This window comes from Anser cygnoides, chromosome 17, assembly GCF_040182565.1.
Source record: "Anser cygnoides isolate HZ-2024a breed goose chromosome 17, Taihu_goose_T2T_genome, whole genome shotgun sequence".
Classification (NCBI taxonomy): domain Eukaryota; kingdom Metazoa; phylum Chordata; class Aves; order Anseriformes; family Anatidae; genus Anser; species Anser cygnoides.
Genome location: NC_089889.1, coordinates 6,681,377 through 6,706,766, shown reverse-complemented (window position 1 = coordinate 6,706,766; position 25,390 = coordinate 6,681,377). Strand labels below are relative to the sequence as shown.

Genomic DNA, 25,390 nt, shown 5'->3' with positions numbered 1-25,390 from the left:
ATTAAGCAATCTGCACTTAGACAAACCAAAAAGCTTTAAAGTGACAAGGACCAAGCTTTTTGTGATTTAAATGCAGAAAGGTTAGAGGCATTTAAGCATTACGTTTTCCGATCTTGAGAAAATACGGGCATGGAAATTTAGCTTTTGTAAAGGCAGTGCGTTACCCCAGAGAAAAAATTACTACATCAGTGCTCAGTACTCTACATACATGCTAATAGGCAGTGCACATACAACCTTAAAGCAAAGCCTCATTGCTTTTCTCTGCCTAACAGTTGCGACGCTCCTCTCTGTGAGAGGCCTTTAGCAGATGGATTAGTGTTTAATATGAAAGGAATAATTAGGATAGAGCTAAAACATTTGGTCTGAAGGAAGTCTTGCCAGCAGAAGGAACATGCAGAAATAGGAGATTAAGTTGACACCGCTAATGTATGTCCACAGCAATTCTATTGTTTCTTATCCAATTTTTGATTTTCCTTGGTCATAAGCAACGTACTGAGCAAGGCTAATCAGAAGAGTGAAAAAAAAACAACGATTCTGTACACATTTTAGGGTGCCTAGTAACTTAACCTCGTTGTAGTAAAAAGGTGGGAGAAACCTCGAAAGGGGAGGCCACTTACTAGGCAACCGTGCCTGGGCCTGGGAGGTGAGTACCAGCCTCTGAGGCAGCACACTCTGTTGGATGGTGTGCGGGGGGGGCTGTGGCTGGGCCTGGCCCAGCTGGGAGGCCTGTGCTGTGGTCTGGCCCCGCTGTTTCACAGGATGGGCTGTGCTAGTTGCTGTGGTGAAGGTCGCTGCGGGCTGGTGTCTTGGAGCACTGGTGGAAGCCTGAGTTGTCTGAAACTGTGCTGCTGCGGCTGCAATCGATAAGGTTTGTTTGTGCAAGCTGTTAGAGGTTTTAACTCCACTGCTTTAAACAACCTGCATTAAAAAGAAACCTTCCAACAGGATATTAAAACGGCTACAGGAAAGGCTTTTCCTTACAGACTGGGATTTCTAGCCATGCCTACTACTCCATCCTACTTTTACAACATTATTTATTTGGTAAGCATTGTTTAAAGGTTAAATAAATACACAAAAGTACTCTAAATTCCCAAGTTTGACAGAACATTACACGTGATCAGGGTTTAAATACCAACTATGACATATTAACTCCATACACTATCAGTTAGGTTACACAAAGCTTAGTTTTGCATTACACTGGCAGATCATACTGTAGAAACTAGTGGGGAAATTTACTGGCAATTAGTTTGTTGGTATTTTTAAGCCATTAGTATTCTAGACCATTAAGCTAGATGGAAAAAGAGTTCTATTATCAGGCTAACTGGTATCAGTGTATTTAGAAGTCTATCTAACCAACAAAGCCCTAACTCTCTTACCTTGATTTGAGGACACCGTAGCTATGGGTGACCTTCCCCGTACTTGTCCCTGTTGAGTTACTGTTGCTGTGGTCACCGTGCGTTGTACCTGAGTGCTTGGAAAAACTACAGTCCTGCCCTCTGGTTTCTGACCATACTGAACCGGTTGAAACAACCTGAAAAGAACATGAGAAGTCAAAGGCTATAGGAAAATCATAATTTGGCTTTTCAAAAGTAAGCTCTATCAGCAGGGAAAGCATAAACTGATCCCTCAGATACTGATCTCTTGCTTACAGATGGCTGATGCAGACTCATCACTGGCAAACTTCAATTACGGAAATCCCATAAAGTCAGTTTGCCAAGTACACGCAAGAAGAAAATCTCCATTGCCATGCATCCAGTTGAATGCAGGAAAAAACAGAATTACAGTAAACAAGTTACACAGTCTAGCTTGAAACTGGAATGGCATCCTTGTATCATTTCCAGAGAGATGTCAACCTGCCAGCAGGTCATCGGGCAACTCCTTTTCATCAAAAAAACAGTTCCACATAATTTTGAGATTTTCCAAGAGAAAAATACTAATATATCCACCAATCAAGTAAAAACTTTGAGAAATCAAAAAACAAACTTCAAAAGGATTGTATAACTGTGGAAAACTATTAAAATGGAATCCCTACTTACAGTTGTAAATAAGAAAGAATAAAAAAAATACAAAGCAAAGTCTGAGAATTTACATGAATCACATTACCAGAGATGCAGAGAGAATTACATTTTGCTCCTGTAATTCTAGCTAAAAGGAAGACATTTGAACATACCTGCTTGGTTTGAGCTTCACTGGGTTAGGCCTAGCTGGTGGTGGAGGGGAGCTGTAGATTTCTTCAATTAATTTTCTAGTAACCTTTTGTTTTGGCAACAATTGTGCTTCATAATGAGTCATTTTGTTTTCCATTCCAATGAGATCAAAGAGAGACAAGTCTGATTCCTAGAAGTATTGTAAAATAGGGTTTATTATTTTATGTGACAGCACAAACAGTTAAGTATTCTCCATGTTCTACACTAAATTCACTTTCTACATTTTACTTTTTAATTTGAAATACATTCTCTAAGTTTAAAAAGTTAATTATTAGCCAAAACTGTCTAGAAACTTTGGAAACATATCTTAAGCTGGTAGTCCCATTTTATGCATCAGCATCAGAAACAAGAGAATTTAAATCATTAGCTGCCACTACAGAAAACAAGGCAAGCCATCATTTGACAACTCCTCATACACCATAGTTTCCAGAGAATTACGTAAAATTCTTAGAATGTGTTTGTTGACTATGGAACTCAAAGGCCAAACTATAAAGTATGTGTATAATTTAGGTGTAGAAAAATACAAAGAATGAAATATGATCAGCCAAAAAGATCACCATTACTCATGCTTCTCTCTAGGGAAATCATTCTATTATCTTGAAGAGGGAGAACACACCTTTGATGATAACGCAAATAGCAATACTTCAAATGGACTGACAGAAGCGTACTAATTTAGTCATTGAATCAGTGTTTACTTTCATGTGAATAAAGAATGGGTCCTACTCTCTTTTAGCTACTGAAAGCACACAAAAAAAACCAGAATGTTATAAATAAGCACTGTGCTACCCAAAGTGTTGCTGGTGTAGGAAAACTGCAAGTGACTATGGCTACGATGAAAGCAAAGCCAATTTCTCTTCAACCAAATAGTTCATGAAAAATTGCAAACTACTTGAAAAAAATATGATTGGAAAACACTCGAAAAGCTCAAACTATTATTTTGAAAAAAGAGATGCAGCAAGTATGTGCTTGGTAGGCATGGATATGGAATAGTGAATTCCTTCTATTTATAACTTCAGGTAGACTTACGATGTGTAACACAACAATATTAAGTACCAGTATTCTACGAGGGCACTAACAGAGAGAAATAGTTTACTTTTCTACTTACCTTCCAAATATCCCTTTCTAGGGCACTCAGTACAAGAGATGCAGTTCTGTATTCCAGTGTTTCTGATACATAAGAGGTACTTGAAAGCCGGGGGTTTATCAGATCAGGGTGATTACAGATCCTTTGCAGCTGCATCAGGACATGCAGGACACTGATGAAGTGCCCACTTTTGAGGGCTTCTTGGGTTCTGCCAAATAATTGATACAGAAATACATCAGTTTAAGCACATTTTTTCAAAGCCATAAAAAGATGTCCCTAAATCAGCAAGGTGAGAACGTGCAGCACCATATGTAATGCAAAAGTCTATAATGCAAGCTCAGTCTTTATCTAGGTCTTTTCAGAGCAGTTTAAGTAACACTGCAGTGAATATAAATCTGGGAACATGAAGCTTAGGTACCAGTGCTACCTTAAAGTCAGATACAACCTTACCATCTCCCTATCCTCCAGCTTTCTTTGTTCTGTTTCTGTTCCATCCTTCCACTTTTCAATAATCACTTGGTATCACAGCACAAGTTAAGAGGAGAAAGGTGGAGGGTGGAGGAGGGAAGAGAGGCAGAAAGATTTGGGGCTTTAAGAAATAAAGAACCACACATTAGAGAGAAATCTTGAAGCAAAACAGGGGCAAAACTGACCAATAATTACAATTTGATTTTTAGGTTTCAGATGTAAAAGCATGTGTTTTTCATTAGGCTCACAGCATCATCTGTCTATCACTTTAGTTTACAATTTAATTGTATTCTAACCACTGGTCATGCAGGAAAAACTCAGAAAAATATTAAAAACACCTCCAACCATGACATTCCAAGCATATCATCTTGCTTAAGCACCAAAAATGGGAGCATTTTTATTTCATGTTTTAACTTCTTACCCTGGTTGTAATATGACATCTTCATACATAGCTTTTTGTCGACTAGAAAGACGACACTTTAGCACATGTTCATATTTCTTTGTTAGCTGCTTTTCAACATCTCTCTTTGATCTTCGCAAGATAAATGGCTGAATCATCTGAAACATTTCATTATTGAAGAAAAAAAATTTCTCTCACTTCAAAGATGCGATTTTACAACAGGAAGCTAAACCCATTCACACCCAATACATTTTATGTGACAAAACTCATATGCCATATACAATCATACTGAACGTACACAGTTGTATAAGCATGATTTGTTCATAAATTTCTGCATGTTATCCTTCAAGATCTGAGCCTCACATAATTTTCAAATGATACCTCTATACTTTTTTGGTAGCAGAATACACTGCTTACAGCTGGACTTTCTGTCTGAACTGCACAAAGATTAAGAAAGGCCAAAAATCTAGAGGTAAACCACATCTTTTACTTTTTTTTTTTTCCTCTCCAACATCTTCTATACCTACTGTAGCATGGCAGATGAAAAAAAAATGACAACATACTCTGTGTAACCTGATGACCAGTTTATGGCAATAATCCTGGTTCTCTTCATTAGCTGCTTTTACTGGAAAATCTAGATAAGGCCTGGAAATTCCCGGAATCAAGAAGTGTACCATGGTCCACAACTCCATTAATGTGTTATGCAAAGGAGTATCTATCAGAAGTAAACGATGTTGGCTGCGAATAATAAAAGAAAAATTGTAATCAATACGGGATTTAGCTAAAGTCACTATGGAGACCAATATTCAAACACTGTACCTTTAGGTTTGTCAGACACAGAAGAAAGAAGGAGTAGTGCTAATAAAATTAAATCTAGGATAAATTGTCTTTTTAATCTTGAATATACCACTAAACTAGCTTCCTCATTGCAGAGAACATACAAGGGAACCTGTTTTGAAGCAGATTATCAGCAAAGAGGAGTTCTAGTGTTACAGTGGAAATAACCAGAAGATCCTGAGCATGTCTCTGTATCCTGACTGTTTCAAGTAGAGGCACCTCTATAGGCAAGTGCTGGTAAATAGTACAGTAATTTGGGCAGACCAGAGTATTCTTACTGTTGTCTTTTTAACAGAAAACTGATGTGGCGTAAGAAAAAAAAAAAAAGCGCTGCCAATATGAAAAAAATGCTCTATGCCATACCTGCGGAGACTGAAAAGTGCTTCCCAGTGTTTCTCAGTCATGTTCTTAATTTGTTGCATCTCATCTACTATTAAATATTTCCATCTCATTTTCATAAATGCTGGGTGGCCTTTGAACAATTGCTTGTAGGAGGTGATACACACATTAAAGCTGTTGGGTTCTGACCATTCCTACAGAAAACGAAACAAAGGGTGAGACAGAAAAGTTAAGGCAGAACGCTCTGGTATGGCTTCATTAAGAACAGAAAGATGCTATGACCCAAAGCATTCTAAAAGATAGTCCTTGTCTTTAAACGGCAGTCAGTTCAGAAAGCAGGTTAAGTACTGCATGTATTCCTCAATACCAAGGAAGTTCCAAAGATGCCTTTCAAAATCTAGAACTGTTAGATGTGAATCTCTTCATAAAGCAACTTGTAGTCTTAGAATTTTTTTTTTATATATCCCATCAGGACAGAAGGAATATACAGATTAATGCCAGTTAAAAGTCTTGCCATCTAAAATGAATTACATAACAGTGTAAGATTCACGGAACACAGTACCTGTCTCTTTGCTCTAAGTTCTCTTTGGCTGCCAAAATAGAGAAGAATTTTCAACCCTGGGCACCAGCGTTTCAATTCCAGCTCCCATTTCAATATGTTACAGCTCCGTACAACAACAAGGTGAGGGCCCCAGTTACCTACAGTTAAAAATAGAAAGAGACTCCTATAATTCACATGACTTATCTTCAACCCTGATTTTGAAAGTACAGAACACTAAATTCATCATTAAATGTGAGATCCAACAACATCAAACAAAAGTAATTTAATGATTAATCTACTTATTATTTTGAATAAAAGATGAGTCCCACAACTTTTGCCTTACTTGTAATTCTTAAGCCATGCTGACTACAACAACACTGTTAGTAATACCTCAGATGACATACAAGACACATTCGTCCAACTGATTATATTTACTCCTTGAATTTAACCATCTGCAGCTATCTGCTTATTACAATTTGTGAAACTTTTTTATTAAACTAGTAAACTAGGCTTCAGAAGAATTTTGTCACCTAGAAGGTAACAGCAGATTGGTCAAACAGTATACTTGATCTGAAAGCACTCCTTTGTCACACTTAACCTACGTAAGCTTTTCTGACATAATCCCACTCTGTACATTAACTAAAGTCTGATACAGTTCAGCAGAAAAATGTGACCTTAGTCTACCATTCACAAAGACAATGTTGGCCCAGTACCTGTCTAAAATTGAGACAAATTAACTCACCTTCATTACAGGCCAAATGTGCAAAAAAGGCGATAATTTGCACTGTTTTGCCAAGCCCAGCTTCATCTGCCAGAATGCCATTGAGATTTTTCCTGTACAACTTTGCTAACCAATCCAGCCCAATCTTTTGATATTCTCTGAGAGGCCCATACAACAGGGATGGAGTATTGTATTTTACCTGTAATGAGAATTCATTGATACTTTTTTTTTTGGTTAGATTGACAGAGCATGTAAAAAAATACATACTATAATTTGATAAGCAGAAAATATTTATGGTTATTTGTGGCTAAAGTCTGTTAAATCACATAAAAGCCATTCTTCATGTAAACACACACAGTAGCAGAAAAGAGGGAATTTTACCGTTGTTGTTATCCTAGAGCTGCCTTTAGGTAACAGCATTTCTGCTGCAGCAGCAACTTCTGATATGTCTCGCATGTGCTTCTTCGGAGGACTTGATCTGTCTATACTTTTGTACTGGTCGATGCTGAGGAGAGAGTCTATGAGGACAACTTCTTTCTGAGGACTTTCCCTATCAGACATATGGTCATCCATTTCTGTGAGACAAAAATGACATTGGCGTATAAAACAAACAAAAACTTAAGAATCAGCTATGCAAAGAAATTGAGATGGCTAGCATTCAGTAATGATCTAAAAAGAAACAATTACATGATCTTCAGGGTAGTCAAGATAAAATTCAAGTAGCTTAAGCTCGGTAAGATGAGCACATTCTAGGTGTTCACACTAGGTATACAAACAAGACCATTAGCTTTTCACAACTTCTGTGGAGGTCCTCTCATATTACCTATTACCAATCTTCAAATACTTAATTCCATCATCACTTTAGTACAGAACAGATGGCAACCGTGTAATAATAACTATGACGTGTGCTCTCCTGTTCAGTGCAGAGAAGCTCTTTTATCACTCACTATTGTTTCTGAGAATTTCACATACCATGACTTTAAGGCAGGCAAACATTACTCTCTTTTTCATGAACTGAGAAATGAAAGAATGGAAGAAATTCTCCACAGGCCTTTATCCAAAAATATATAGCAATAAAAGAAATAAATCTAACCATCTTTCTAAATGCTTACTCAGAAAGCCACTGTACTTTCCATTCATTCTTGTAGAGAACATTGGTCATCACTTAATAAAAATAATTTCAGATGTAATTCATTCCATATTTGTTTTCCCTAGCATAAAATGTTTTTGAATACAGAACCTAAGAGCCATTCAATTTATTTCACACTGTAAGTCAGCACTTTCTTCTAAACAAGAAGTAATTTACCTTCCTCACTGCTATCCTCTTCACTGTCAGGTCTAGGCTGGGGCCAGTGAAAATTTTCAGAAAAGGCACCTTCATACATCTTTAGTAAATCATCCAGAGGCAATTCAGCTGAAGGTCATTAAAGCACATGAGTTTAAAAATATCAAGACTTAAAACAAACAATACCATTATTTTTAATCTCATGACATTCTTCACTTTTATAAAGACAGAAGGTAGCTCTAATCAGAAGTTAACTACCTCTAATCAGAAGTTAACTGAAGGAGTAATTACTAGTTGGAGGAAGGCAGTATTTATTTAATGACCCAGAGTATAGAGTACACTTGGCATTATACCATGTAGCCTGCTCATCCAGGTTGCTTTTTACTACACTACAACCCACCACGCAAACATACAGTAAGCTACTGGTTGGCAAGGTAGGGGCATCAAATCGAAGTGGTTGAAAGACAACCGAAGACTTCCAAGTTTCAGAACTGAACTGCACCTCAACCCTGCTTAACAGTATCTCCAGGACCCCTTGTCTAATCTGTTGAGGCAGCAATGTACATGTTGTCAGTGGCCAATCAATCAAGAAACACCCTAATTAGGAACTTGGCTGACCAGCCAAGAGTTATAATCTCTCCAACTGGCCAGCTGGCTGCAGCCACTAAGCTGCCAAACAGACCAAACAAATGGATTAGGAAACTGCATGTTAATTGCCAAGCGGGCCTAGCTTAATGGGAAGCCCGCCTCTAAAAATCAGCAAGGTTTTTACCGTGATAGCTGAAGTGATCCCTACGGGACACTTTGCACACATCAAGCTCTGCATAGTAGTTATTGTTAAGTTCCTAATGAAAGCAAATCAGCAGCCTGAGCATTGTCCCTAAAAGTCCTATACCTTTCAAATACTTAAACCCCAAGAGCAGCCTTTCAGCACCATTTCAGACTTATCAGATACATTACAAAACCCTTCTGAAATACTCGGGATAGTTGATGACAAAATGTTTATGTTCACCCTGCTATACTTCTGTTTTTCAGTATTTATCACATGTACCTAGAACTTAGATTGAGAGTCTTTTGGTTGCGGTTTTAAAGAAAAGCCATGCTTCAATAGAGACTTCTTTTCTCAAACCACCTTGCATAATTACTAGGTAAGTACATGGACTGCTTTATGAAGTACAGAAGTCCATCATCATAAACTAACTGCTATAACTTCCCAAACAGAAAAATAATATGGGTTATACATGACCAAATACCTCAATGCATTCAACTCTTCATCTATAAGCCTATTTACAAATACAGTAACTGCTGCATGTTTTTATCTGTTGTTTCAGAGCTCGCCAGAGAAGAATCAAGCTACATGCCTACCTTCTTTGGCTAGATTAGACAATTCAGTTTGATGGTTTATATTTCCTTCTTTAGCTTCTTGTTCTTCAATTGTTTCTTCTTCATCTTCAACTAAAATCAAAACAAATGCTAACTGTGTCATTCAAGTTACAGAATAATTCTGGAAGTTTATAACTATGTACCCTTGAAGCGTACTAGCATAGAATATTACAGGCTAGCAGGATTCAAAAAGAATGGGATATGTATATGGAAATCAAGAAAATCTGACAGCAGCTATACCTAGAAACTAAAAAAAATATGAAAGGGAGAGAAGCATTTCTGTCTCAAGACAAAAGGCAGTCTTTAACTGTTTACTGTTGGTTGACAGTAGTCCCCAGATTACTCTGTAGCTTTAAACTGGGAATTTTCTTTGTCAGAAACGTGCAATAGATGTCTTCACAAGAAAGTCACTAAAGTAGATGTATTATTCACTCTGAAAGCCTCAAAAGAAGTTTAAGACTACTGGTAAGGTTTGAAAAACGAAGGAATGAGAAGAGAAAGAATTTAAATCTACCAAAGATGGCAGTTTGATTCCAGGGAAAGTTTTATTTCCAAATTTTCACTGAAGCTCTTTTCCACAGTTGACTATCTAATCTCTCTAAGAAGTGGATTAGGGTTGGTATTTTTTTTGGGAAAGGCAGCAGGTCCATGCAGAAACAGACTGGAAAACAGTGGCCTCGGGGTTTTAATGCATAACTTATGTACTATGCTAGAAACAAACAATTTTGAAAAGTGACATACCTTCCTCATCAGTCAAAGATGTGCTTGCCTTTCTTTTCCTTCCAGATGATGAAGAACCCTAGCATTCAATAATTAAAATATTTAAGATCTCAGAAAGCAAAGCTAGGATTTTTTTTGTTTGCAGTTTAAAAGAAAATGAGTGCCTTGCAATGACAGCAGCAATCACTAATAGACATTTAGTATCTATTAACATTTTTCTGGTCATGGAAAAACAAAACACAATAAAATCAAACTGGACATCCATGTACACTATCTTTGTCAAAACCAGTTACCTTCTCCCCAGCATTTGTTTCCAAACTCTCATGTTCACCATTAAGGACAAAGATTAAGGTATTTCAAGGTGCACATCACGCCCTGTAATTCTAGCTAAATTGTGCATGTTTTCAACAAAGTTTGAAACTGAGAATTCTGTTTGGATCATATCCATTCCATTCTGCTTTACCTTGTGATCTGAGTATTTTACCAGCTACTGTCAACCTGAACAAGCAACACTATATGAAAAAGCACAGCGTGACCAGGCTGACTAGCTCAGGTTCAGAAGACTTACCATTTCACTTTCTTTTTCCAATAAAAGCTCTTCTGAAGGCTTAGCATCCTTACCTGGAAAATTATCACACTTGATGTAAGTAATGGTTTTAAACTAATTAAGTGTAGATTTAGATTAGAAATTAAGAAGAAATTATTTTCTCAGAGAGTGGTGAGGCAATGGAACAGGATGCTCAGCAATGTTGTCAATAACCCATTCCTGGAAGTGCTCAAGGCCAGGTTGGATGGGGCTTTGAGCAACCCGATCTAGTGGAATGTGTCCCTGCCCACAGCAGGGGAGATGGAATTACATGATCTTTAACGTCTCTCAACCCAAACCATTCTACAATTCTATTAGTCACTTAACAATTTTATGTTTATGTTAACTTTTAAAAGCATCCAACAGAGAACTAATACTAACTAAATCTAGCAGAAAAACACTGCAGAGTTTTGCACAGTCTTGTTGCCACCAAGTAACAGCATTTATATTGAATTTCTTATGAAATGAAATGCAATTACCTTTCCTTGAAATTTTCTTTAAATTCAAAGCTTTTTTTCTTTTCTCTTGAAATTCAATTTGCAGTTTTATTTCAACGACCTAAAATGTAAATCAAGTCTAGTAAAACACTTCCATTTTAGAAATTAATTACTGAAGATTAAGAAAAAACAGTGCAACTCACACAAGTATTAATGAGTCAATATTATATTTTACCTGCTCAATGTTAGACCAGAAGTATTCTATTTCTCTAGCAATTGATGCAGCAATTCGCCTTAGTTTGTTTTGTTCCTCCCTTTTAGCTCGCTCTTCATTAAGTTTCTTCTCTTCATGATAACGAGCCACAGTTCTTACCATCTATGATATGAGAGATACTCAGGTTACCTCAAATATACACATCATCACATTTCTTAAGTTTACATTAGTTGGCAGCAGTCAGATATTGACTGTAGCTTTAATAGATGTTAGCACTTAGTTCCATTATTACTAATGCTTACCATGTCAGTAAAACAGACATGAAATTGGAAAGAGAAAAGAAAATACAAGAACTATAACTAAAAAATCCAGTAGAGAACTCTTAATTCACTACTCTCTCTTAATACAAGAATTAGGAAAAAAAATCTACTGTAATAATCAATGCACAAAAGAAAACTTAGTTTTCAGGCAGCACAAAGTCATAGAAACCACACCACGAAATGTCAGAGACCAAAGGTAAAAAAAAAAAAGTTCAAAAAGGGAGTGCATACAGAAATGACAGGTAAGTCAGTGGCTGCTAAATACTGCTTCAATAGGAGGTCCCTAAAACGCTGACTTCCAGAAGTTTGATGCATACTGCCCAAGGGAAGGTTCATTTCGTGTTTCTCCTATTTTTAAAAACCTACCATTAGCCACATATGGAGTGAGTGCTTGAAATCCATATTTAAATTATTTTCAGATTGCAGATCTGCTTTTACAAAATGATACACCTATCTTAATACTTTGCTTACAAGGAAGAGAGTCCTGAGTTCACATTATTTCAGAAGACACAACAGAAAACAATACGGTAATTTCAACTAATGACCTTCAGTTGCTCTCTTCATAACCCCAAACTGGACATAAATGTATGGAAAGAACATACAAGATCGATAGAATCCATAGAAAATGCTTGCTTGTTCTAAGTAAACAAGTTTTACATATTTCATCTCATATCATCCTAGTTTTCGTTGCGTCACTAAATTAATTATACCCACTGTGTTGCTTTCTTTTCCTACGAACCATTCTGTACCATGTTTCCACTGCTGTCCCTAGTGGAGACAAAGAATGGAAACTGTGGTTTCCCTACAGCTTTTTCTTAGAGGAGTTAGACAACCACATCCAATGGAACTTATTTACCAAATTCCATATTTACTCTTCATTGACAGGAAGTAACCAGTATATAAGGCAGGCACAATAACTGTCATATTTAAATATGACATAATTAACATATTTACTGGTAGCTCATAGTAGCTGGTAGGGTGCTATGTTTTGGATTAGGATGAGAAGAGCGCTGATAACATGCTGATGTTTTAATTGTTGTAGAGCAGTGTTTACACCAGGCCAAGGACTTTTCGGCTTCTTGCTCTGTCCTGCCAGCGAGCAGGCTGGGGGTGCAGCAGGAGCTGGGAGGGGACAGACCCAGGACAGCTGACCCAAACTGGCCAAAGGGGTATTCCATACCATCTGACGTCATGCTAAACAATATATAGGGGTGGCTGGCCGGGGTGGGGGGCCGGCTGCTCGGGAATAGGCTGGGCATCGGTCAGCGGGTGGTGAGCAATTGCATTGTGCATCACTTGTTTTCTTACACATTATTATTGTTAATACTATTACCATTATCACTATTATTATTATTATTGTTATTATTATTTTCCTGTCTTAATAAACTGTCTTTATCTCAACTCACAGGCTTCACTTTCCCGTTTCTCTCCCCCATCCCAGAGAGGGAGGGGGGAGGGGTCCCCTAAATTAGCTGGTTTGATTTCCAGAGGAACAAAGACCACAAAAAACAAAACTATTATTTGCATCTGTAACAAGTAAAATTATCAAGTCCATGCCAAATGCTAGAATATTCAAAGCTAACAACATGGCTTCTCATTTAAGTTAAAAATCTGAGCTTTATATTCCATGACTTTTATCCAAAGGACCAAAAAAAAAAAAATTAAACTTTGTTACAGAATTGAATCATATCAAGATTAATTGTTCTGATTCAAAGCTGTATGTATGTCAAGTACCTTCTTAGCAGTTGCCATTTTCCATTTTCTCTCTTGGGCAAAATCAGTTGCCATCCACTGCATTTCTTCCAGCAAATAATCCCAGTGAGATTTGGGTCTTGGAGCTTCTTGGAGTTTGGGCAGTCTCCTCAGGGACCATAAACCTTCCTTCCTCAGTTCTGCTATCCGCTGATGGATTTGATTTTCCTTAAAAAGAAACACATATGGTTACAGAGAAGCTGCAGAATGCACCTAGAATAGTAGTCAAATATAAAAATAATAATTGCTCACACTTCATCAAAATAATTGACAGCAAAAAAAAAGCACTGAAACAGCAAGATAAATGCATTACAAAACTAAAGTCTGAACTTTACATTAATGGAAAAACTACTAGGCTAAATTCAACCTATGCAAAAAGAGTACTTCAACCTTTATTACAAGAGATAGTTTGTTAAATAACAGGATAAAAAGTTTCACTTGAAAGCACAAAAATTTACAGGACATACGTAAACTATAATCAAATAATCCATTTTTTCATAAACTGAAATTGCAGCTGTATTTAGCCACAGAGAAACCCAGAAGATAAATATATCTTCCTTACTAATAGGGCTTGTTTAGGGGAAAAAAGTCATCTTTATGATGTTAAATAATCAAAATGTATCTCTAGTTAGTTATAAAAATAAATAAGGTTGAAGACACCTTGAATGAGTAGATATAATCAACATAATAGAGAGAATGCAATGACTGCATGAAGACTTGAGTCTTCTTTAATTTCTCTGAATGTCCATAAAAGCCAAATTCATTAAGTAAAACATATAAAAAAATAAAAAAAGAAAAACCACAAACAGGTAATAGCTCGTTTTCAAAATTAAAACACATTGCCTGCATTAACTGTTATCTGTGTGTTAACTGTTGCAAGTTTTGGGGGAAAAAAGAAAAAAAAACTTACCAGCTTTACTTGCTCAGCGAGCTTGTCTTGAGAGTTGTCCTGTGGTAATGCTGCTGCATTCTGAGCTGGACTTTGTGTTTTAGGAGCTGCTGCTACTGCTAAGCCTGGGGGTTTTGATGCAATAGGAGACAGGGACTTGTTAGTTGCTGGAGATGTCCTGTTTGTTTGTACTGGGTATGTAGAAGGCGGTGTTGTGCCTGAGATAGTTGCTGGCGCAACAGATGAGGTAGGTGGTAGTGTATTTGCCGTAAGACGCTGAGTAGTCTGAGCAGGATCTGCAGATGGCCGTGTCAGAGTCACAGTCTGCCCAAGAAACGCATGTTAGTGATGAGTTTGGCATTCAGTGCTGTCTTAGTATGCATTTCAGTAGAACATAATAAGGACTTTAATTTAGTGAAAAATTATACCTGTATTTCTACACGGACTTTTTCTTTGCAGGCTACTTCTAAGTGCATTTGCCCAGAGGAATTTAAAAACGCTAATATTTTTCATATATTTTCGGGACGACAATATTCTCACATTGTACTAGGCATTGAAACAGACATTTTCTCCCCAGTGAAGTTCACATACCTGTTGTTGTATTGTAGCTTGTGGCTGTGACACTTGGTTTGGTGTCTGTCCTTGTACGTGGATTGCTGGTGGCACCTGCTGTTGAAGTGGTGCTGGAAGTGGAGCAGAAGTCAGGGGTACGCTTTGGGGCTGGATCTTCACCTGAATCTGGGGCTGAGTTGGAGATTCCACTATCTGTGGTTGCTGCTGCGAAATCTGCAGTGCAGCTGGGAGAGACGCCATGGGGACATTGACAGGTTGCAGCCTCCCCGGGAGCTGCGGCGGCGGCGTATGCAGACTTGCTGCGTTCTGCACAGGAGGGCCTTTCGATGGGTCGTACTGTTGTTGACTCTGTTTCTGTCCAGTCAGCTGTACGGTTTGAGGAGTGGGAGGCATTCCACCTGCAAAGCAAAAGAAAATAGCTCAGATGAAATTAAAAGGTCCAATTCTTTTTACTAATATAAAGAGGAAATCGACTGCAAATAGGCTAATTTGTTACTTACTTTGCCACAAGACACCATCACTTGAAAATACCACATCACAATCACAAAATAAATCACTATTACAATAAAAAACAAAGTATTTCATGCACAGGACTGCAACTAAAATTTGGAGCACAGCAACTACTAAAAAAAAAATGTCATTAAATGTCTTCTGAATTTCCTATACTTAAAACAAACAAAAAAAAAGACTGGTGAGCTAATGGAAATTTAACCTAAAATAACTACATGAAGTCTAAATAATATTTAGTTCTTAACACATTCACTCCAACATATTCTAAAGCTTGGCACGAATAATGAATAAAAATTTGTCTTGAATGTTGCAAATTAGGAGGTTTCCTTTTCACGATCCATTGGCTCAGGTCCAGAATTCTCAAATTAACCGTTTTGCATCAGCACCTGTGACGTATTTCCATGCCCACATGCACTTTTGGAGCCCGTCACTCAGCTCCTTAAACAAACCAGGCATTGCATACCAAGTATTAATTTACATGGAGAAGTAGGTGGTGGGGCTAGGATCTTGGAAGGTTGGAAGCCCAAGTTTCTAGTCCCATCACTAACGTCTCCTTGTTAAATTAATGTGCAATTGGCATGTGGTGACACAGTACCTTGTGCCGTTGGCATTAGCTGTTGAAGAGGAACTCCGGAAGCCACACCCGGATGCTGAAAAACCATCCCATGACGGCCCACTTCAATTCGTGGTCTCTTAGACGAATCTGTGATATTCAAATTCCATTTATGGCATGGTACAATGGAATGGGTTCAGTTTCACAAAGCAAACTACTACACATGATTCCAACATCAGCTCAGAAAGCTACGACTACTATACATGTGTAGCATTTATGAAGAGCATGCTCCAAGGGCAGGATCCTTTTCACTTCCAGTTGGCCAGCTCCAATCTTCTCAGCCAGAACAAGCAACCTAACAACATCTCCATGCTTGCCAGGTCCGGTCCTATGTATTGTGAGTGGCGTGCCCTCTTCACACAGCACCATTCACAATAGATAGTCCCACCAATCTGTCTGTTTCCAAGGTGAGGCAAAACTGTGTTTCGATAGTTACTGAACAGTGGGCTCCGTCAACTGTTTGGAAAATGAAATAAAAGAAAAAAGAAAAAAGAACTTCTGCTCGAGAAACATACCTGCTTGTGCAAGTGCCTGCTGTCTATTAAAAGCTTCAATTTCTATGGTGTTCACAGTCCCCGCAACTGGAGTCCCTGTATGCGTTTGCTATTGGAAAAAGAAAACAAATCACAGAAGTTCAATCTGTAGGTAGTCTAGCACCGAGGCGTAAGATACAAATGGATCTAAAAAGGCCATCAGAGAACAAAGCCTTGAGAACATTTCTACAACTAAGAAAACAAGACTGATTCAATATCCACTAGGAAGTTTTAGATGTCCATATTGCCCAGATATTCTTCCTTCGGTCTGAACTTCAAAATCACAACTAAACTGATGAAGGTGGTTATAAACAACATGTTTACATTGCCCAATTTTTTTGGTTTGTTTTTTAAATAAATTAATGTTTGCATTAATGTATAACCCTGCTGCAATGAAGTCAGAACAACATCTTCTTATAGTTTATAGCTGCAATAAAAGGCTGACATGAGAAAAATTAAACAGTGGGACTTCATTACAGGATTAATTAGAAGGGACATTAGATTAAGGAAAGAAGTCACGCACAAACTGTATCATAACTAAGATGACAAAAATCAGAAATGAGAGTCAATGCATTCATGAAAGCTAATCCTTTTCACACTGTGTAAAACATCAGCAACACAAAAATTAATTCTCATCCCAAAGGCAGTTCAAGCTTAGTTGAGTCTCCACCACTGTCACCTTTAGGATGGAGTTCCATGAGATTTAGGCTCACAATATTTCAGGAAGAACTGCTAAGACTCAGAAGAGCGGGAATAAAAGAATCGCAGCAACATTGCAAATTCCAGTTTCAGTTTTCCAGAGGCTAGCCTCGCATTTGTTTGGCAAAATGAGTACAATGAAGTAACTTTATGATGAGAAACATGGGATTGCTATAGTGCTAATGTCACCTCAGAGCATGTCAGAAATTACTAGACATTTTACCTGAGGATAAATGTCATGCACCTACATATCATGAATTATCAAGTCTTGAAGAGCACTGATGGTATTGAGACAGAAAAGAAATCTCAGGGCTTTGATTCAGCAAGTCGGAGCTTAGCTTCAGTAAGGTTATGCAGTGCATAATAACTCTATTTTAAAATTATTACAATTAATATTGACCAACATGTCAGCTGATATATTCTAGAAAACTCGTGCAAATGGCAGACTTGCATGCAGGATTACTTTAAGAAACTGGTCTGTGAACTTGATGATTTCCATGCTCTTTGGGCTCTCAGCACTACTGGCAAATTATTAACGCCCATCAGTGTTTGTATGAGCCCAGTTCTTTTCAGTGAGTTTCTGCATCATATTTTTAAATTCTCCTCAACATTCAGCCATGTTATAACCAATGAAACTATATGAAACTTAACACGAGAAAAATCAGGGCTACCCAAAGAAAGGGCTTAAGAGCTTCTATCAGAAAATAGAGGCAGCCTTTATACATTGCAGCCTCTATGCCCTGGAAAATGAACTCATCTACCACTCAAGCTCTCTAAGTGTAATCTGCTGTTGGTGAGAGCCTCTACCATATCGACGTACAGTGAGGGTTTCCAAATGTTGTGAAAAGTTACTATTACAACACAGCAAATACAGCAATTTCCCCAAAGAATCTTCTACTTTATTCACAGGTCTTTTCTTCTCTGATTTTTAATAGAAATTCTTCCAATGTAAATTAAGCCTAAGGAAATAAACATCGGTCTATATTGAAATAAACTGTAGCAGCCACAACCCCACATCTTTAGTGCTTCATTGAAGAGCATTAATAAACACGGACATTGCCACCTAAAATGGCTGGGTTTAAAACATTCCTTTTTGAGCTCCGTGTATCTCATACCCTCAGATTCCATCAAGAGCTACGAATTACTAACATTTAATCTCTTTGCTGCTGTGAGGACATTTGTGACCACTCTAGTGATACAGCTATACTCTTCAATGTCAGTTTTGGTTTTAAGAATATCTGACTCATATTCAGTCACAGGTCACAGTCATATCACATTCAACATGCATCAAGTTTTCAAATGTTTGTTTTACCATAAGGCAGACATGCAGCATATTTCAAGTTCAACAGTCAATGTCTGGCAGCGCATCACAGACTTAAGCATTTAGAAAACTATTCAATAGATCACAAAAAATGTATTTTGTACAAGGGTCCTGAATTAATTAACAAATTAATTAACAAATTCTGCTCATGTGCAGTTTGGATCAAATGCTTTCTGGGACATCAGTTTGAGAAGGTACGTCCTCCAAGCTGCTTCAAATGTTTCTTATGTCACCTGCACTCATACTCTGGATGATCACATTCTCACATTTTCAGGCTGCTGCATGTCTACTTCAGGACTTCTGATTGACATTTTCTGAAGTGTATGCCTCCCAGCCATCTGCATCATCGCCACATAATTTAGGCCAGACACTTCAAAGAGCGAAGATGTTATGCCTTTATAAATTGCAGTCACATACCGCTTATGTTAGACAAAAACTGTCCTAAGTTTAATTAAAATAATGTGGTTCTCCAGAGGTCATGATTATGCAGCACACCCACAATAATCATTCTGAGTGCTGCATTTACGCACTCAAATTTGAATGATGCTGATCAGGACACGTTATTTCTCTATAAACAGTTAGGAAGAAAAAGATGGATGGGAGGAGATGATGCTTCCTGGTAACAGTTTGGGCTGAAATTACAGAGAGTTTTGTACAATTACAGAGAATTTTGTACACTTCTAGCATGTACCTGCCAGTTTCCCCGAAACACCTCTGAGATGCTATAAAACTTTCAGAAGTACTTATTCATTGGTGTCGCCAGAACATAATGACAAACCTAATCGCTGTAATAAATAACCTGACACAATATTACTCATTTTAAACGGCTTAGATGAAGCCTGTCTACCTGCTAAACATGTCAGCACTGGCTGTAACAAACCAATGAGTTTGCTGTGCAACTCATTTGTGAAACACTGCCGGTAACCTCCCATTTGTCAGACGCAGGGATACGGCCCGTTCGACAGTTCATTTAACTCTCCCTTTTCCAAAACCTAGATGAAGGCAGTGCAGACCTCACAGCTTGCGTGGTACAGCGGAGTAAACTCCACGACATCTGCTCTCTAAGCGTGCACAATTGAGCTGACAGCTGAGCACGGTAGTTGCGGGGAAGCAGGCTGTGCTCCTCCGGGTGTGCGAGCACCGCTGTCTGGGTAACGCAGAGCCGAGGGTAGCTGCAGAAGCACGTGCCAGCCTGAATTTAGAAGTTGCAACACCATCGATCCATGTTTTTTTGCTATTACGTTTATTCCTCCACTTTGCCCAGTGTTCCTTCATGCAAATACAACGTAAAAGACCACCTATATAATGAAGATGAGCACTTCGGTTTCTTCTTCCCAATATTTACGGTAGAGTGAATGGAAAGGGGTTAGTTTTTGAAAAAATTGTGTCAGAGGGTTTTATCATTATTTTACACATTTCACGGAAGGTCAAACCAAAGCCTTCTGTAGCCACACTCAAAACCTTTAATACACAAAGAAAAAAAAAAAAACAAGAACAGAAATTTAGAAGAAATCCACAGTTACAATGCCACAGACAAAAGAACCCATATTATCACTATGCAGAATGCACAAATGAACCAAATGCATTAGGGAAACAAAAGACAAACAAACCAAAGTGCAAACATTCAAGCTGAAAGTTAATGAAACAAGCCAGCAACCTGGAGACAAAGATTTAACTTCCTCAAAGCTTCATTAATATCGATGCATTTGAAGACTGTAAAGGTTTTCGTTTTGTTTTGTTTAGATGGTAAGGGATGGGCTCTAGGGAAAATTCTAATTCATCTAGGAAATATCAAATCTGAATGAAGAAAAAAAATCTGGGATGAAACTACATTTTAGAACCATTGAAAAGTACCTGAAATGGTTGCTGCTGGGATGAAAAAGCAGCAGAAACATTTGGAGGAAGCTGGGTTGCTATAGCGACAGGAGTACCAGTCTGCCCATCCTTTCCTGTCACAACCTTTACCTGAGAGAAATATTTTGGGAAAAAAAAAGAAGGGAGAATCATTTTCTTTTTAAAACTTTTTCTTCTTTTTCTTTTTTCTTTTTTCTTTTTTTTTTTGACTTGTTCAACAACAACCTTTTGTACTGATGGCACCTCGCTGAAGAGGGGATTATTACCAGGCGACCATCAGTGCGGCTTGGCTGCACCGCCGGCCGTTTGCGAGTTCTGTCTGACTTGCAGTAGCAGAGCAGAGCACGGCCCTCACTTCTTACAGTGGCTTCTCACCACTTCTCTTAAATCCAGTTTACAGAGAAGCGTGCTTTGAATTTAATGATTGCTGCTCCTAACGGACAACAAACCAGCATGACAGACAGTTTGAACTTAAGAGAGCTCCGACATTTATTTAAGCAATGAGCACAGCCACCATTCGCTCTCCCCCTGAATTCCCAAAGGGATCAACCTTTCCAGGCAGGGGATGGAGTGCGTTGCTTTAGCAGAAAGTGATAAAGAAGGGGGAAGGGGAAATAAAAGAGAAGAAGACAAAAAAAATACAAAGAAAGAACATACTCAAAAGATGTCTTAAACTTTCAAAAGGATTCACAATCTGAAAACACGCAGACTTTTGCTGTTGCAGCTTGCAAAATTCGCCAGCAGTTAGACTGACAAGAGGCTTTCACAAACAACAGATGATCCATCACAAGAAGGCAGCGAAGTACAGCAACCTCCGAACCCGAAAGACTGAGGGTGATGTAAATTGTAGCAGTGCCACTGATTTCAATGAACTTGTACAATTTACACCCACTAAAGGTCTCTCAAAATTAGCATACGGTAGTTAAAGATACCTGGTATTTCAGCTGACAAACACGCAACCCAACAAGAACACCTAAACAATTTGACAAAATACAAACCAAGTGAAAAATTATTGAATACCATTGTCAATAAATAACAACAATAGGCTAGCTTTTACTTTACTATATCTAGAAATGATTCCTTCCAAACTATCAGTAACTAGTACACACAAATATTGTTCCTAGCCAAGAAATTTAACCACAAAACAATTAACAAATTAAACTTTCGCTGTTATACTGCTAAAATTTCCCACGAATTCCAGCTAAAGATTTCATCACTAGCAATTCATACCTAAAAGCATTGTCAATTTTCTCTGAAGACACTGATTTCTAATAGAGATTTCAGAGTAACATGAGTTTATTTACAAAATCAGTTTTGTTTTGTCTTTTTACAAACTGGCAACTACATGCCCACATGTGTTTTTACAAACTTTAAAAGGTCTTTGTTCACGCAGTGCCATCACTTGTATCAACACTGTCACAACCACTTGCCACGTAACTGACAGGTACTGCTCCAGCACCCTAAGGCTGCTGCTGCAGGTCAACATCTACACGAATGGGTACAAACACCCAGGAAAAGTTGCACAGCACCTCTTTGAGGCAAACTTAATTCAAATCATCTGCCATTAATAAATGGTGAATCGAAATTATTTTAAACCTCTGTGTAAATAAAAAAGTTAGCTTGTTAACATCCAGGCTGTAAGTACAGTTTTTTTGGTATCTTTCAGACTGCAATACGTGCACAAAGCTCCAAGACAGCCTCTGTAAACTAATTCATCACTACAGATCCATACACATTACGATTCACGTGCTCTGACTAATTAGATTACTTCAGGGTTTTCTGCTGGCCACAGCAACACTGAACTTTAGTAACATCTATACTTAGAAGTCACGAGAGTCAAATAAAGGTTAACCTCTTAGGAGGCTTTGCTTACTCTTTTTAGGTTTGCGTAAGTCTAGTAAGTGAAATTTAATCTATGATGTGTGTTCATTCTGATAGCTTAAACCAGCCTCTATAGCAATGCTGTCTTTATTTGTGCGTTGCCTTACGTATTAACTGGGACAGGAAAAGTTCCCTTCACTTCTCTGCTCTTCACTTTTAAATACGTGCATCTGATGGCCTGCTCAATCCAACCTGTCAAATCACACCACCTAGCAGCACGGTGCTCCCTCTGACCAACCACTTATAAACAAAATTGCTGTACTTCATCAAGCAAAAAGGATTTTTTCAGGTACTGTCATGTTATCTAATACATCATAATTCAGGTGCCACATCTACTCTTTTATTACAAAATGTTAAAAAACGGATTTCTTACCTCATCGTTGATGACCTCAGATTGTTCTTCCTCTTCTTCCTCCTCCAGATCCAAGTCATTTTGCCTCAGGTACGCTTGCAGGGGAACACAGTGCTTCTTCTTAAAGGCTAAAAAGTCCATCATATTCCCTTGAAGATGTTGCAGAAAAAACAGTTCAATCAAACATTCCTTAAAAGTTTCCTTAAGAATTTCCATTTGCTTGTGGTGATGGTCCAAGCACTGCTTTCTCATTTGAGCAGTCTCTTGGTTGGCAGGAGGTATCTCCTCCAGTTTTTTGGGTTGTTTTTTCACGGCCGTATTAACTGCAGGAGCAAGAGGAAGACTTGACAGCCCCTGCGGTACCGTGGCCCGGGAAGGACTTGTGGGAGGAGGTGGCGATGTCATTCCAAATGCACTCGGTCCTCCAACTCCTGCTATTAAACCCCCAGAAGTCCTGTCATACCCAATGGGTCTGCTCAGCTGCTGTCCTTGAAGCACTTGCTGCTGCTGTTGCATAAGCTGCCCTTGGATAATATTGCTGATTTGGGGTGGCAAGCTCGTTGTCGTAATGTGGCCCGGGCTAGTCAAAGACTGGATATTCGCTCCGCTCGCTACAGGACTTTGAGGACCAAGGTGATGAATGGTGCCACCAGACTGCGAGTGAGGTTGGGAAAGCCTGCGCTCCCTTACTGTCGCGGGCGTCCCAGAAGATGGGAGTTGTACTTGAGCCGCAGCTCCTTGAGCAATCTGTGCAATTCCCGGCCCTTCTTGATACACAAAGTGTCCGCCATTTGAAGGGCTCAAGCTGATTTGTCTCACGAGCACGCTAGCATCCACAAAGCCTCTGGTAGGGCTCTGGCTGCACATACCCAAGCCGGGGCCTGGAGTGCCAGCCCGGACATTTGGTAGCGTCTGCACGGGCACAGGGCTGGGCTGCGTGGGGCTCTGAGACTGAACCTGCTGCGGCAGCGGGGACGTAACTTGAATATACGACGGGGATCCATGCTCAAACCGCCTCTGCTGCGGGCTGAACTGAAAACTCGGCGACGTCGGGTTTGGAATTGGCAGTGGGGTAAGCGTTATCTGCTGGTTTCCTGAAGCCACTGGTCCGACGTTTTGCAGCGTGATGTTCACATTCTGACCAGCTACCGGACTCCTACTCATTATAAACTGCTGAATTTGGTAACTGGGGGATTGGGGTGCAGATGGACTCGCAGAAGGCGCAAAAGAAGCTGCAGGGGACTGGGGTAAGTTTGCCTGTTGCTCTTCTCCCTCACTGCCTGTGAAGGACCTGGACCTCTGGAGCTGGCGCTGGGCATTCTGAGGACCATTGCCATGGTGCATTCTCACTGTCAGATGTTGGTGGTTCAAGGGTTGTTGTTTTTTTTACAGTTATACTGTAAAAGGAATACACAGAAACAGAAATTCAAGTAAGTTTCAGTTACAAAACTATATTTACCTATTTAGTAACTATTTAGAAGAATACCTTACAGTAAGAACTCAGTTATCCTGCCTTTGCAGTTACTTAGATGTTTTATGTTAACAATCAATTTATTTGAAATCCTCATTACCACAAACTCACTTAAATATCTCACGTCATTCTAGCTAACAAAGTGCTATTGGATAGTTTAGAAGTGATACGTTCCTCTTAAAACAGAGGAACAACTAACTTTAAAAAGTCTTCCCCTTTCTACAAAACTTCAGAATAAACTGTCTCCAACATCAAAAATACCTGCTCTTTTATGTCCATTATTCCTAATGTTTCAACGCTTTTAACACAGTATTATGTCCTCCAGACCAGAATAGTTCCTCATAACGTAAAGTACATTCAATCAATGATAACTAAAAATACAACAAAAGAGGGTATAGACCATTTGACTTTATTGTTCTAGCCCCTGGACAAGAAATGTGTCATGAAAAGTCTCCCTAACAAATTAATTGAAAGTTTGAAAAAGTATCATGCCTAATATTTAATACTGCCTCCTCTTTCATTCTGAACACCAACCACTTAAAGAGATGAAAATCAATGCTAACGTGCATTTGATTTTAAATGCCATTTATTGAGCCAAGCTTTCCAGAAATCCAAACACATTCTGGTTTTGAATTTCAGAAAAAAAGATTCCAGTGACGCGCACCGACAGGCAGAATCGGCGCTGGGAGTCGTGCAGGGATAGCACCAGGAGAAAGAAGGAAACTGCTTGCTGTTTCTTCGGTTTGTTTTGTTTTCCCCAAAGCTCCCTCATTCCGCCTTTGGCGTTTCGGACCAAACCCAGCCGCGGACGCGCTGCTGTTCGTCCTGAACTTGCAGCCGGGCTCCGAGCGGCAACAGGCAGCGAGGCAGCAGCCGCTCCTGCCCTGCGCCGGGACAGCCGGGGGGGGCTGCGGGGGTCCGGGAGCCCCCAAATCCGCCCCCTCCCGTCACGGCTCCGCCAGCCCGTTATTTAATTACCCCGGCACGAAACAATTAAGATCCAAACGATACCGCCTATCGCCGGCTCATTACCCTAATTACGCGCGCCCCGCTCGCAGGCACCGCAACGCCCCGTGACGGGCCGTGAGGGGCCGCGGGGCCGCCTTTTGTGCGCCGCGCGGCGGGGGGGGGGGGGGGGCTCCCCACACGGCCCCGCGCCGCTCTCCCGCTGCCCCCCAGGCCCGGCCCGCTCCAACACCGGGACGGGGCCCGGGAGGACGGGGCAGGGGCGGAGGGGAGCGGGGCCCGGCCGTCCCCCCGGCCCCGGCCGCACTTACCGGGCCCCTGGCAGGAAGCGGGGGGGGCCGGAGCGGCGGCCGCTACCAGCGCCGGCAGGAGCCAAACCGCGCCGCTCCGCGCATGCGCCGCCGCCCCGCAGCGCACGGAGACTGCGCCGCCCG

General features: G+C 39.6%; 1 protein-coding gene across 14 annotated transcripts in view; it reads right to left on the bottom strand.

Annotated features, from left to right (window-relative positions):
- The window catches only part of LOC106031212 (E1A-binding protein p400), a 48,480-nt gene extending 23,111 nt beyond the window's left edge, over nt 1–25,369 (bottom strand). For 8 of the 14 annotated variants that reach the window (XM_048063798.2, XM_048063787.2, XM_048063789.2 and 5 more), the window contains exons 1-24: nt 25,268–25,369; nt 22,541–23,916; nt 20,287–20,397; nt 16,395–16,482; nt 15,862–15,969; nt 14,775–15,154; nt 14,205–14,507; nt 13,277–13,462; nt 11,244–11,384; nt 11,051–11,129; nt 10,554–10,606; nt 10,007–10,064; nt 9,248–9,337; nt 7,904–8,011; nt 6,979–7,172; nt 6,619–6,796; nt 5,898–6,034; nt 5,360–5,529; nt 4,723–4,897; nt 4,181–4,317; nt 3,313–3,499; nt 2,171–2,337; nt 1,377–1,531; nt 618–854 (exon numbers count right to left, since the gene is read on the bottom strand). In XM_048063798.2, coding sequence (XP_047919755.2) covers nt 618–854; nt 1,377–1,531; nt 2,171–2,337; nt 3,313–3,499; nt 4,181–4,317; nt 4,723–4,897; nt 5,360–5,529; nt 5,898–6,034; nt 6,619–6,796; nt 6,979–7,172; nt 7,904–8,011; nt 9,248–9,337; nt 10,007–10,064; nt 10,554–10,606; nt 11,051–11,129; nt 11,244–11,384; nt 13,277–13,462; nt 14,205–14,507; nt 14,775–15,154; nt 15,862–15,969; nt 16,395–16,482; nt 20,287–20,397; nt 22,541–23,863 — 4,765 coding nt within the window. In that variant the 5' untranslated portion in view covers nt 23,864–23,916; nt 25,268–25,369. Of the gene's footprint in view, nt 1–617; nt 855–1,376; nt 1,532–2,170; nt 2,338–3,312; nt 3,500–4,180; nt 4,318–4,722; nt 4,898–5,359; nt 5,530–5,897; nt 6,035–6,618; nt 6,797–6,978; nt 7,173–7,903; nt 8,012–9,247; nt 9,338–10,006; nt 10,065–10,553; nt 10,607–11,050; nt 11,130–11,243; nt 11,385–13,276; nt 13,463–14,204; nt 14,508–14,774; nt 15,155–15,861; nt 15,970–16,394; nt 16,483–20,286; nt 20,398–22,540; nt 23,917–24,654; nt 24,675–25,022; nt 25,040–25,267 lie in introns of those variants that run through there. The other 6 variants (XM_048063795.2, XM_048063794.2, XM_066979064.1 and 3 more) reach the window with 6 other exon arrangements.
- Between the last annotated feature and the right edge of the window lie 21 nt (nt 25,370–25,390).